The sequence below is a fragment of the Silurus aristotelis genome, assembly GCF_946808225.1.
Source record: "Silurus aristotelis genome assembly, chromosome: 19".
Classification (NCBI taxonomy): domain Eukaryota; kingdom Metazoa; phylum Chordata; class Actinopteri; order Siluriformes; family Siluridae; genus Silurus; species Silurus aristotelis.
The window spans coordinates 4,042,934-4,056,365 of record NC_139592.1 but is presented as its reverse complement, the minus strand read 5'-3'; the positions used below and the strand labels follow the sequence as shown (position 1 = coordinate 4,056,365).

General features: G+C 40.1%; 2 protein-coding genes across 5 annotated transcripts; both read right to left on the bottom strand.

Annotated features, from left to right (window-relative positions):
* Positions 1-472: 472 nt before the first annotated feature.
* Positions 473-7,063, bottom strand: tpx2 (TPX2 microtubule nucleation factor). Of its 4 annotated transcripts, none has more exons than XM_083520895.1 (18): positions 6,821-7,063; positions 6,397-6,526; positions 5,694-5,840; positions 5,438-5,561; positions 5,137-5,208; positions 5,018-5,062; positions 4,683-4,817; positions 4,489-4,598; positions 4,253-4,407; positions 3,735-3,906; positions 3,448-3,586; positions 3,124-3,340; positions 2,854-2,949; positions 2,607-2,777; positions 2,340-2,486; positions 1,410-1,521; positions 1,000-1,187; positions 473-873 (listed from the first exon to the last, which is right to left on the bottom strand). In XM_083520895.1, the coding sequence occupies exons 2-18, from the start codon at positions 6,506-6,508 to the stop codon at positions 763-765; spliced, it is 2,253 nt and encodes a 750-aa protein (XP_083377021.1). In that variant the 5' UTR covers positions 6,509-6,526; positions 6,821-7,063; the 3' UTR covers positions 473-762. The 4 variants fall into 4 exon arrangements, with proteins under 4 accessions (XP_083377021.1, XP_083377022.1, XP_083377023.1 ...); XM_083520896.1 differs by having other exon boundaries at positions 1,000-1,166; XM_083520897.1 differs by lacking the exon at positions 5,018-5,062.
* A 2,160-nt stretch (positions 7,064-9,223) lies between these two features.
* On the bottom strand, positions 9,224-13,432 carry trappc6b (trafficking protein particle complex subunit 6B). The gene is made up of 6 exons (XM_083521040.1): positions 12,542-13,432; positions 11,964-12,031; positions 11,114-11,231; positions 10,848-10,931; positions 10,635-10,728; positions 9,224-9,598 (listed from the first exon to the last, which is right to left on the bottom strand). Exons 1-6 carry the CDS (start codon positions 12,617-12,619, stop codon positions 9,567-9,569), a joined length of 474 nt encoding a protein of 157 aa, XP_083377166.1. The 5' UTR covers positions 12,620-13,432; the 3' UTR covers positions 9,224-9,566.

Sequence of the window (13,432 nt, the reverse complement as noted above, 5' to 3'; positions counted from 1 at the left end):
ACTATCAGATGTTTTCAAACTGAAGACCAGTCCTTTAGGACAGAACAGACTCCAATACATTCAACTGGATTATGCCTTGAGTATAAAGACTAAGAGTGCAATTTTTAGTCAACCGATTGTGGATTTTACCGCTATCCAATTTGTATCATTTGCCCATAACCGATTAGTCAATTGAAGGACTGGGTCAGGAAAACGAGCTAAAAGAAATAAATATTCTAATTATAATAAATAAATCTAATAGTGCTTTTCGTGTAGTACAAACAGCAGGTATAGTCAATGCTTCCCCACTAGAGGCCGCTCTCGTAATCAAAGTCGACCTTTTCAGCCACAATCAACTAAGCATAGCGATTAAATCGTCAAATATGAATAATCGGTCATTTGTAAACAATTATTTTAAAATAAGACTATATTCGACACCATTCTCCAAAAAGAATGTGGGAAGAGAAAATGATTCAAATAAAGACCACACAAATGTTCTAGCACACCTTTAATACATTACAAAAAAAGAGAGGAGGAAATGCTAAGACAAAGAGTTCAGGTTACACGAACAGAGTATTGAGAGAAAATATGGTACAATAGTTCACAATTTAATAGATCACAGTCGTAAACAAGCATCCAAGTCTGAGTGTAGAACAATCGACTGCCATGGGGCAGGGAACAGATTAAAAAAAAAGGCCACAACTTTAAAAAGCTGTTAAAGAAAAGCAAAAATAAAAAAAAATTTATAAAAAAGAGAAAATTATGTACAGTTCTTTTGCGAATTTATAGACGAAAACGGTCGGAGAAGTTTGGAGACTGGGGCGTAGTGAGAGCCACCTCGCTGTGCTTCAGCTCAACTGGCTTGTAATGTCGGATTGGCTGGGCTTTATGCACCTTTCGAAGTAAGACAAAATATAATGGTTGGCAAGTGCACTCAATTTGAATTCAAGCTTAGTTACACAGAAATGGAATCACGTTCGTTCTGCTGGACAGTGGAAACTACAGGAAATGGGGACATACCTGCTCTTTCCGTAATCTGGCGATTTCGTCCTTCTCGCGCTCCTCTTGCTCTCTGGCTTGTTGCTCCGCCATCTGCGCCCTGAGAGCCGCCTCTTCCTTTAGATTCCTCTCAAACTCCAGCCGCTCTTTGGCCCGCCGCTCCGTCGAAAGCTGGAAACCCTCGGCAACTACAGAATGGGTAGTATCGGCTTAAGAATAAATAAGAGATGACCAAACGGATTGGCAAAGTAGAGAGAAGAAAAAATAGAGAATAGTCGGGGGAAATTGGAAGAGGGGGACAGTTAGGGCAGCAAGCTCGGCATGGACCGCACAGACAAAACCACAGTGAAGCAGAACCAGCAGCGAGGTGTCGAGTATCAAAACGGGCAGCTGTGAACCATTTTGCTATACAATTTCCATATGCAACATACCCAAGATGGAACGAGATTCTTTCTTGGGCATGAAAGGTTTCTTGTGAACGACTGTGTTCGGCTTTGCCTTGAAACAGGCTGCATCTGCTTGCTGCTTCAACTCCTCCTTCATCTAGAAAAGACAAAAAAAAAAAGGAAACCTTTTAGTGGAGATTGACAGATTCAGCGGTTTTACCGAAAAATCCAGAAAAATTAAATGTGGTAACCATGCAGGTAGTTTTTCCAGGTTGCGGCCAAAAAGGTATGCAGTCATTATAAAGTACGAGAGCGGCCTCTAGAGGCAAATCACAATTACCACATACTCTGTGGACATGCTTTATGATACCAAGAGAAACAGCCTCACTGGACACCATGCACACCAGCTTTGCAAATTTGGGCTTCCCAAGTCTTTTATTATTCAGTTTTTAATGCAACTATTTAAAGTGTTACGCTACCTTTCCTTTTGCAAAATTGTCACCAACACTGGACTGGTGCTTTAATACCAGCACATGAACACTTTAGTGACAATCACTCTGGGACACTAGACTACTGTCAATATCGGTCATTCAAACATCTGTCCAATTTATGTATACATTTTATAACGACCCATATTTTATAGTTATGCTTTATAAAGTAATAAAAAAATACATTACATGCTGCAGTCATGAAAAGCATTTCACTACATGTCGTGTGAATGTGTGACTGATTTATTTCATTTATCACACCATCATGATTCAGTACTATTTACCATTGAGCGTTATATATACATTTTGGTTGATTAATCGGTTATCAGCGAGAATAATCCAACCTAGCTATTGGTAAAATCGGTTGACCTCTACCAACACCTGAATTCAGCAGGCATCTCCTTCATGCACTGGATTTAGCACTTCTAGGGAATGTCTGTTCGGAAACTACGAAAGGCAGAATGCGAAGGACCGAGGAAAAAAGTACCATTTGCTCCCAACGTCCGCTCTTCACAGATCCGCGCTCATCCACCAACAGATTAAACGGAGCAGGTTTGGTAGGTTCAATTACTTTCTTTTCTGGAAGGTTCACTTCATCGAAGTGGGGCAGAAGTCTAGCTTTAAACTTAGGCGCCTGAAAAAAAAAAAAAAAAAGTTTATTCAAATACATGGCATGTAATCTCTATTTTCTTGAAGTGGTAAAGGAGTCCACTGCAGAGGGCCACAGCTCAATACACAGTTAAGGAAATGTTACCTCTTCATTTCTCAACTCTTCCAGTTTTTTTTCCTTCTGAGCCCTGCGTTCTTGCTCACGCTGCTCGAAAGAGAAAGGACACGTTTCTACGTGGTTCTTTGCTGCAGGTTTGAGGTGGAAGGGTACGAAGTGGGGTACAGGAAGTGCCTTCAGAGGCACTGGTGCCTTCACCTGTGAATGCATGTCCATACACATTAAAGGAAACAGTTCTTATAAATTCTTGTGTTAATCCAAAACTGGGTTGTACCTCTTCGGTCTTGCGTTCCACACGCACTCGGTTCCTCAGTGCAAAAGCAGGAGATTCGGGGACAGTAGGTTTCAGGACTTTCTTCTCTGGAACACCCTATGGTAAAATACATTTTTAGAAAGAGTCCTTTTGAATATAATAGACTGAAAGACAAACAAAACAATTGCCAAATGGCCACCTAGAAAATCTACTTCCTGTAGACAAGCTATCAGCCCAAAGCGTTATAACTGTATACAGAAAAATATGGTATGAATAATTTTCCCCTCTTACCACAACCTCCTCCAGGATACGGGTTGGTAAAGGTTTGGAATGGAAGGTGTGGTCTTCCGGTTCCTCTTTTTTCTTAGCGGCATGTCGGTCCTGCAAACGTTTCTCCACCTCCAGCTGGAAACCCTCGGGACGAGTTGCTTCTTTAGGAGCAGGTTTCTTTGGAGCCACGGCCCCTTCGAGGATTTTGCGATTGAGCTCTAAAGCTTTGAACTTAAACCTGAGAACGGACAAGGATGGACCTTCTGTAGGTGTGGTGGTACACAAGTTTCCTAAATGTAAATTAAATCGATGTATTTTGATAGCATGGGCTTTAAAGATACATACTGCTGGAGTTTTTCTGCTTCTTCTGCCTCGAGCTCAGCAGCGCTCTTCACTGTGGGAGGGCGGCTCCTCTGGCGGGTCAAAAGCTGGGGGGTATGAGGGTGAGTAACCTTGGGCTTCTCGGTCTTCACTGGTGATGGGCCTGAGGACAAAGCAAATAAAATCTTCCCTTCTTTACTGTGGCATAAAAGTGTGGGGAACATACCGGAGAAAGAATCTAACCTGTACACGACGAGTGCTTGTTAGACATTATACATTAACCAGCACAAAGAACCATAGTTTTGACTCACCCCTTTCCTGACTCTGCCGGCTGCGCAGATGATAACGGGTTGGGGTGCGCTTCTGAAACAGTTCGATCTGCTCAGCCATAGACACGTAGGAACTGGTTTCCTCCAGCTTCCTCTTGTTGCCGATGGAGAGATTGAAGGGCTTGGGGACTGTGCTGCCCTTATGAGCCTTTAACTGAAAAACCACAATCAGAAATAAACTTGTAAGTTTGAAGAGTTGCCACGGTCCTGTTTACAGCTTTAAGGAATCATTTTCTCTCCCTGTCTGCCTAAGACTTGTGGCTGCTGGTTAAATTACTGCACATTATTCAGGAGCAGAATCTATTTTGACCAATGAAAGTAAAAAATACTAAGATCAAATAGCATTTACTAATTAGAGTTTTCACATCACTCATTTTAATCGCCCTCTTAATTTTTTTTTTTTTTTCATATAAGCTGCTTAGAGGGACCTTCACTTTTTTTTTTTAAGCCTAACACACCCGACCTAGGTGTTCAATCCCACTCTTAGATCAGATACTCACTGGTGAGGAAGGGTGCTTGCGCAGTTGTGAAGTGAAGTCACACTGTTTATATGAAGTCTCAGAACCGTCCGTGTGGTTTTTCAGCCTGTTATCGGAGCGAAAGTTGAATTCTTTGGGAATGGTGGAGGAAAGAACTTGTTTCTTAGGAGGCTGACCTTTACGGAAAGACGGTTAAGAAGAAGTCAGGTTTAACTAAAAATAAATAAATTCACACCAGCAAATGGTTGCATACTCACTTCCTGCCAGCGCAGCTCTGAAGCTGGCTTCATTCCTCTTGCGCTGCTCCGCCACCTCTTTCTGTAGAGCCTCGATGCGCTCCAGCTCCTGCTGCTCGGTGCTCTTCTGCCTGCAGGTCAGAAAGTAAAGCGAGTGAATGACTATCGTATCTGTCGCTTGACAAATATTAAAGCTTAACATTGCTGCCACTTACTGGTGGGAAGAGGCAGTAGCTGCATGGGCAGCTGCAGGAACAGCAGCTGAAGGCATCTGCGGCTTGTTCTTCAGCCTGATGCTGCGTCTGGCCGCAGCAGTGCTACGACGAACTTGCTTTGTACCCGTTGAGCTCCTGCAGAGGGAAAAAAGACCCACATATTTAGCAATATTTCCTTATTATGTACAAATAAAAATATAACGCTGGCCATAAAAGTATTTATATATGCACAAAAACGTGTGACGCATTTATAAAAGCCTACCATCGTTTATCACAACCCATTTTGCAGTCACCATTAACCCTGTGCACCACACCTACAACGCACTCAGTTTTACCTTCTCGGTGGACGGAGAACGGTTCTTCTTGGATTTGGAATAACTCTGTAAACAACAGCATCTCTAGCTGAACACTGAAATAAAGCCACACTAACGTTCTATTCCTGAGATGGTCTTACCTTCTCTTTTTCATCACAGGAGGCGTCGAAGGAGCTTGAGGTCGGTCTTTGACCACAGGACGCTTCGATACTCTGAAATGGGGGGGGATTATAAACAGAAATTAAGTCTGACAGTCAGTCTACTGGACTACGCAAGCAGATTTTTAGAACGGCGGTTAAATCAACAGAATACTTCAGAACACGTGGCCTCAATACCACCTGATTTGAGTTACGTCATGTGTGTGCGCACCAGCATGAAAGTGTCAATTACCTTGAGTGAATACTTGGTTTAAAAAAAATAATAAAAATAAATGCTTTGTACCTGCGTGGCTGAGCTGGAACACTCTTCTTCTGAGCCTGACTAGGAGCTCCAGCTGGTCGTCCGTCTCCCCATGACGTCACAATGTTAGATGTAGGTTCTGGAGCAGTCCTTTCAGGGACATCATCTGGCGGGGGTCAGGGAAAGAGAACACCCGGTGTTTATTTACACATGTTTAAATGTGAACATTCAAAAACTTGATAAACTCTTGTACAATTTCCATTTAAATAGAATCGAATCCACACTATACAAGTTTTACCTGCTGACTTGGTCACAGCCACATGGACCATGGGTGAGACAATGGCTTTAGGCAGATCTTCACTGTGCATTCCATCAAAAGGTTTTGGCCCCCTCAAGGGGGTTATGAGTTGCTCCATTTCCCCATTTATCGGGGCAGCCATTATTTCTAAAAGAGGACAAAAGGAGAAAAGCTGATACACAACATTTACAGTAGAGCCATTTGTGTTTTAGAAAGCACTACATAACCCAACATAAGCTTTGTGTCTTCTACAGGCATAAAAACACTGCATACAAAAAAATCATAGGTTTTATAACAATTAAACAATCCACTTAGTCATTCTTTTTCAAGCATCCTGCATGTCAAACCATTTATATGTTCACTTCAGCTTTTTAATTATATGAGAAATCTTCCCTTAAGAAGACACACACACTTCATTTGAAGATGTTGGACATCTGTTCAAATTCCACCACTATTAAAGCTACCACTGCTGGGCCCTTAAGTAAGGCCCTTAACTGTTGCTCTGGATAAAAAAAATAAAAATAAAAAAAAAGGCATCTGGGTGTCCAAATGTAGTAAAATTAAACCTTTTTAAATGCATTTTAGAGAGATAAATAGATTTGTGGAGGCTGTGAAAAATGACCAGGTTACTTTCGATGGCAAAAAGAGAGACATGATGCATAAAATTGACATTAATCTTCTAAAAATAATATATTTAACTTACCAAACCACTGATCTGCATTATCTTCAGAATCAGGGCTAAAATCGTGCATTACATGAGACGGGGCGTCGAATAAGTACGGATCAGCAGAGTCTCCAGGCTGCTGGGTGTCCATCTTCTAAACTCGAGGAGTCTGCAAAACCAGATGGGTTAGCTAATTAACTCAAATAGCTATCGAACTAATACAAAATTTAATAAAAAAAATAAATAAAATGACAATAAAATGAACCAGTCGTCTTTCCTACATTTATAGAACAATAGTTAAAAGGTGGATTAACGCGCTCGTGCGTGTCTAATTAGTGCACGAGCCCCGCGTTACAACAGAAGATGGAGGACATACACACACAAACTGCCGTTACAAACTACCTACATTACTAAAGCGTATAAATACACCATCATCCCGAAATCAATTCAATCGTTTCCTTACCCTCGAAATAATCTTCTATCACTGCTGGATCGTGTCAGCAAACAAAACACAAAACCGAATCAGCACCAACTGGAGCCAACGACCGCGTCCGAAACCCAACAGTCCGAATGAGTTTGAATATCAGCGCCGTTGGTTGCGCGTTTAAAAATCAACCAATGGCGAAGACGTAATGCGTGAACTCGTGTTCCTATTGGTCACGTCAAATGAGCGCTTTGCATCACGTGATCTCCCTCTTGCTCCTCCACTAAAGATTACCTACTTCCGGGGTATTTAAAAAACACAATTGGGGTAATAATGTTGTTATGTTATGGCACGTTTTATGCATTTTTTGTTGTTGTTGTTTATCCTGAATAGTTATTTAAAAGCTGGCTATAATTATTTCTGCAACAAAACAAGTTAAAAGAATAACATTATATATAAAGAATAATATTTACCAGTCACTTGCAGGCTTTTTTTTTTCTTCTGTGGCCTACTTTTTTTGTAGGTCCTCCTAAATCTAAATGGTAGTAAATCATATCACACCAGAGGGAATATTAATCAATTACATAAATCATTATACTTTTCTGAAAGAATTAAAGCCAAAACGTTATAAATGCAATCATGTGTTCAAAATCGAATCCTTTGTAAAAATGTTCTCAGATCCTCATCATAACACTATTGTATATTAAGTAAAACTTGCTCTGATTGTTTACACACATGGAAAGCACATCTATGATAATCATCAAATATCGATAGATCAAATTAATGGCGACACTTTGTGATCCTTCCCCCAGACTTTTGCCACAAAGTTGGAAGCATTCAATTTCCTACGATGTCTTTCTATGCTGAAGAATTACAACATCCCTTCACTGAAACTAAAAGCCACATTATATAGTTTATGTCATATATTTATTTCCAGCTCATTTTTGTGCCATTTAAGTAATAAATATGGGTTAGAATTTACTACTGATAAAAAAATCTTCAGCAAGGTTGGTGGTGAACAATGTGAGGCCCTACACAGAGCCCTGACCACAACCATACTAACTAGATCAAGCCTTCTTTCCTGAAATGAGTGCTCAATCTCAATAATCCTCTAGGGGTTAAAAGGCAGTCATCTTCCAAAATCTACTGAAAAGCCTTGACTGAAAAGTTGAGGATTATTATTAGAAAAAAGGGGACTAAATTTGTAATGGGACGTCCAACTTGTTATCAAAATAAGTCTTGGTATTATTTATTCTTAATAACCACAAGTACTTGTTTAGAAACTTGCAAATGCTTCCAACCCAACCACACTTTTCAACATTACACTGCAGACTTCCCAGTACAGATCTGCCACCTTACATTTACATTTGTGGCATTTAGCAGACGCCCTTATCCAGAGCGACGTACAAATCACCTTCTAAAAGGTGTTGCTACCCTGACTGGGGGCTTGCTGGGTGCTTAAAAATTAACGTTTTTATCCACTCATAAACAAAAAGGAACGCAAACTGTAGTTGAGTGAAAAGTTCGATATTTGACTTTAAAATGTAGTGAAGTCTCCGTAAATGGAAACCCTTCAGTGAAGTACAGATAAGCAAAAAAATGTGCTACTTAAGTAACAAATTACATTTACTTCATTATGGTCCACCACTGAGCAAGACGAAGAGTACATGGACCCCTATGGTTACAGATCAACATTGTACAATAAACCTCAAGACCAAGAGGACCACAACCAGCCACATTAGCATCATAGGTCTGGACGCTGAGATGGCAGACACTTATAGAGACCTTGGTCTTCAGTACTGCTCACATTACATCACTTCATTACCATAAACTGTTAACATGCCGTTTTTGCACATCTCTTATGGATTGCTGCTATTTGCTCTTTGCACATTTTGTTTACATTTTTGTTCACTTTGTCTCTTTACAACAGGTTTACTGGTGGAGCTATTTTGTGTATTTGTCTTGTGTTGTCTTTGCACTGTTTGCACCAGGTTGCACACATGCACTTTATGTGGCGAGGACACTTACTAGGCCTTAGCCACTGTGTTTTCTGTTTTCTGCGATTGTTGTTGTATGTAGCATCAGGGTTCTGGGGGATCGTGGTTTTATTTCACTGTGTACTGCATCAGCTATATATGGTTGAAATGACAATAAAAGCTTCTTGACTTGACTTGGTGTCAAAACAAGCTGAGCTAAAAGATAAACTCCTTGTACAAAAAGAGGACACACTGTAAATTCTAAGCCATTTTGGACAATTAACAGCATTCTCTCCATAACATGATGGAGCTTTAGTAGAAAATGCCTTAAGTTTGGCTGTAAAAAAGGAGCCATAAAAAAACAGCTCATTGTTTTGTCGTCTGAATGTTCAGGTTGGTGACTTTGTTCCAGGAGACCACTCATTAGTGAGCTAAAATATTACACGATAACCAAACAAACAACCTGCAGAGGCACCGCTTAACATTTATTAAACCTAATTTAACCAACTGTGATATTATATCCCACATTTAAATAAAGCACAATGTAAAACGCCAACGTGACACATTTTAATGACATCATGTGCAAATATGATTTTATAGATAAAGTGTAAAACCAATAATAAATCAAGGTTATGGTACAAGTGAACACAGTGACCTCAACATACTGGAGATTGCATGCAAGGGATTTAAGAGGATTCAGTTGAAAACCAAATGAAAACAGTACAATAAAATCTAAATGTATATAAAAAAAAAAGAATGACAGAAAAGTATATATTATTTATAAGGAATTTGCTCTCATGCTCCGTGTTTTACATCTTCTGGATCATCACCTGGAATTTACCTGAAATGAGAAGAACAAAATCATATGTTAGTGTGTGACAGTAAGCTGCAAGAAAAATCATATTCAGTCAGAGATCACAAATTCTCAAAAAAGATATATAATATAAATAAAAATCTATAATTCTGCTCTGCCTCTCTGTCTTTCTATCGCTCTCTCGCAATTTCCTTCTCCATCTTGTGTCTATATCCTGTTCCTCTGTCTTCATCTCACATATTCATTTTCTCTCCTTCTCATCCGTTCATCTCTCGCAATCCTCTCTTTTTTTTTTTTTTATCTCTCAGGCTCCATCCAGTCTCTTTTCTTCTCTGTCTTTTTCTAAGTCACCCTCTTTCTCTATCTTGTCTTCTCCTTTATTTATGTCTCAGCCGCCACTTTCTTTCTCTTTGTGTCTCAGCTTCTATCCTGTTTCTCTCCATCTTAATATTTCTCTATCGCACTCTGACATCTGACTGAAAACTTTCTCTCCATCCTGTCTCTCTCTCTCTCCAACACTATCTCAATCTCCATCCTGCCTTTTTTTTGTGTCTCTCCCCACATCTTATCTCCCTCTTTCTCTTTATCCCTTAGACTCCATCTGTTTTCTCTTTCTCTTCCTCCCCTCCCTACAACACTCCCGTCTTCTTCTTCTTCTTCTCTCTCTCGCTCTCTCACACACACACACACACACACACACACACACACACACACACACACACACACACACACACACACACACACAATCTTCGAAACCTGTCTCTGTCTCATTCTTGTACTGGTCTTCACCCTATCCCTTTTTTTCTGTCTCTCTCAAAATTCATCCTGTCTTTGTGTCTCTCCCCATATCTGTCAAAATCTCTCTCCATTCTCTCTCTGCTTCTCTTTAAACAAATTATCCCCTCCCTCTCTCCCCCTCTCAATCTCCAATCTGTCTCAGTCTCCAGTCTATCCCTCTTTATGTCTCCATCCTCTCTTTCTGTCTCTCTCGCTCTCCGGTCTCTTGCCAGTGTGAATATCTGTGTGTGTGTGTTTGTGTAACTATATAAACTGTTCTTCGTACAAGCAGGCATGACGGACACCTCAGCCGTGACGATGCTCTTCACACCGAGGTTGTAGAGACCGCCTCTCACCAGGCCGCAGGTAAACGCCAAATACTGCACAGGACGAAACAAACGTCAACTTTTAGTCATGAAAATAAGACGGTGTGTGTTTTCAGTCAAGGTTTGTGAAATCCATTCATTTTAGTGTAACAAAAAAAAGAAAAAAACTGTACCTTTGGAGCATGTTCCAGATACTGTTTACCAGCAGACAGTTGGGACAATAACCGGAACTTGTTATCCTGTAGGACATAAATACCCTGGGAAGAAGAAGAGAGAGAGTTGAAAATGAGTGTAATTAAACACTAATTCCTCGTGTATTCGATGTAATATGAATGTACATAAGATATTACTGTGTCAATACAAGTTTCACTACTGGTTAACTGTGAGAAGAAACGATGATGATGATGATGATGATTTAAGTCGAACTGATTGCACACACCTGGTGATTTGTTCTCAGGTTATCAATCTGCTTCTTAAACACGCAGGTCCAGAAATCTTTGCAAATGAACTTCATGACGTCGAGCTCGTCTTTAAAACGCGCCGTTTCTTTGGTGAACCTACAGAGAAGGTAGAGATGTCAACCAACTCCGTGATCACATAGAATTGGATTCAAGGGTTTGCAGTTTGAAGCGTTTTTGTTGTTGTTGTTGTTGTTTGTATGTTAGGCCTTGTCCACATTAATACTTTTCATTGGAAAACCCATATTTTTCTCTCTGTTTTGCTTTTCGTCCACACCGAGACGGAGTTTTCAGTCGTTTAAAAAAAAAAAAAACTTTGGCTTCTCCCATCGGGGGTCGCCACAGCAGATCATTCATCTCCATACCCCCCCATGTTCTCTCCATCTGCCTCTTTCACACCAACTACCTGCATGTTCTCCCTCACCACATCCATAAACCTCCTCCTTGGTCTTCCTCTTTTCCTTCTTCCTGGTGGCTCCATCCTCAGCATTCTCCTACTGATATACCCCATGTCCCTCCTCTGCACATGTCCAAACCATCTCAATCTCACCTCCCTCACCTTGTCTCCAAAACGTCCTACATGCGCTGTCCCTCTAATCCTGTCCATCCTCCAGGTAGCACCGTTAGACTCTAAACCTTTTAATGCCACCTTGAAATTGTAAATTGCCCTGAATCAGGGCGTCTTTGGCATTATAGCGTTTGCCATAATTGTATCAAGTATTGTTGCCCCCTCATCTATGACATAAAGGGCCAAATCAAAGGTCCCCCAGGGGCCGACTTTAGCCCTCAGACCCTAGTTTGGGCGTCTCCGTCCCTTCAATCTTCACTTGCCTTTCAATGAGACCTTGTCCCACCCGAAATCCCATGTTCTCCAGCTTTGAAACGCACCGTCCATTTTCCTAAACACATACAAAATGATTATTATACATGTCTAATCAATAAAACTTTTTTTTTTTTTTTTTACAGGTAGATGCAGTCAATTTGTGGAAACATCTCAGCAATGATCAAAAGACTTGGGAGGCAAATAAAATTAAGTGTTGTATAGGGTCTGAATACTTATGTATTCTGGGCAAATGTCCGACGAATATGTTCATGTTTATGTATGTTCATCTTGATATATTGAAATATTGTACCTTGTAAAGCGTCCTTGAGCTTGGGAAAGGCGCTATATAAATTAAACTTATTATTATTATTATTATTATTATTATTATCATTATGTACATGTGATATTTGAAAAATAAAGACAAACATTTCTAATATTGTTTTCACAACATCAATTTAAACGATTGTAGTATCAGACTGCAACATAACATTGAACACATTATTTGTATTTTATATATATACAAATTATTTGTGTGTGTGTGTGTGTGTGTGTGTGTGTATATATATATAATCTTTACAATACTTACATTTTCTCCTCCTTCTGTGTTGTTCACATACTGCAATAGTTCATTATGGAGGAACTGAAAAAGAGCCTCGTCTGCCATTTTCTGCAAATTAACCGGCTAGTGTATGGATATCATGTGTAGCTTTTAAACGCAAACAACAAACGAGACATAAATACAAAACAAAATGTTTACTTTGTTATTGTATATATCTATATTTCCTTCCTAAATGTGTGTGTATGTAAAACACCTCAGTAGGGCCCCTATCCAGCAACCCAATGGCGGAAATCCAAATAGCCTCTACTTTCCTGCACAAGTGCACTACATAGTGTGTATACATCATCAGCCTACACGCCCTACATAGTGCACTATATGTTTACTACAGAGTCTTTTGAGAGTAATCCAAGGGTCCTTGACTTGGGTTTCCTGCTTGCTTTAAGCTGTCCGTGCACATGCCTGTTTGGTACATAGATCAATATAGTTTATTTCCAACTATTATTGTTATGATTCAGTAATAATAATGAGCGAACAAATTTTAAACACATAATATGAGTGATGTTAAAAATATTACAAAGGTGTAGCCCAGAACGTTTGCTTTTCAAATAAACTGAAACAAATATGCTGATTTGTTCAAAAGTTAATGTCTGAATACTTCTTCTTCTTCCTGCTTCTTTCGGCTTCTCCCATTAGGGGGCGCCACAGCGGATAATCCGTCTCCATACCCCCCTGTCCTCTACATCTGCCTCTTTCAAACCAACTACATGCATGTCTCCCTCACCACATCCATAAACCTCCTATTTGGTCTTCCTCTTTTCCTCCTTCCTGGTGGCTCCATCCTCAGCATTCTCCTACTGATATATCCCATGTCCCTCCACTGCACATGTCCAAACCATCTCAATCAAACCTCCCCCACTT

Bases quoted from the DNA above. Each gene is read 5' to 3' on its own strand.
- trappc6b (XM_083521040.1), bottom strand. From the start codon at position 12,619: ATGGCAGACGAGGCTCTTTTTCAGTTCCTCCATAATGAACTATTGCAG. The intron at 11,232-11,963 runs GCAAGTGAAGAT...CCTTCTCTGTAG, and splicing joins GGACAAGGTCTCATTGAAAG to GTTCACCAAAGAAACGGCGC. The intron at 10,729-10,847 runs GTACAGTTTTTT...CGTCCTGTGCAG, and splicing joins ATCTGGAACATGCTCCAAAG to TATTTGGCGTTTACCTGCGG.
- tpx2 (XM_083520895.1), bottom strand. From the start codon at position 6,508: ATGGACACCCAGCAGCCTGGAGACTCTGCTGATCCGTACTTATTCGAC. The intron at 4,818-5,017 runs GTAAAACTGAGT...TTCCCTCTGCAG, and splicing joins GTTCTCCGTCCACCGAGAAG to GAGCTCAACGGGTACAAAGC. The intron at 3,341-3,447 runs GTATGTATCTTT...GTCCGTTCTCAG, and splicing joins GAAGCAGAAAAACTCCAGCA to GTTTAAGTTCAAAGCTTTAG.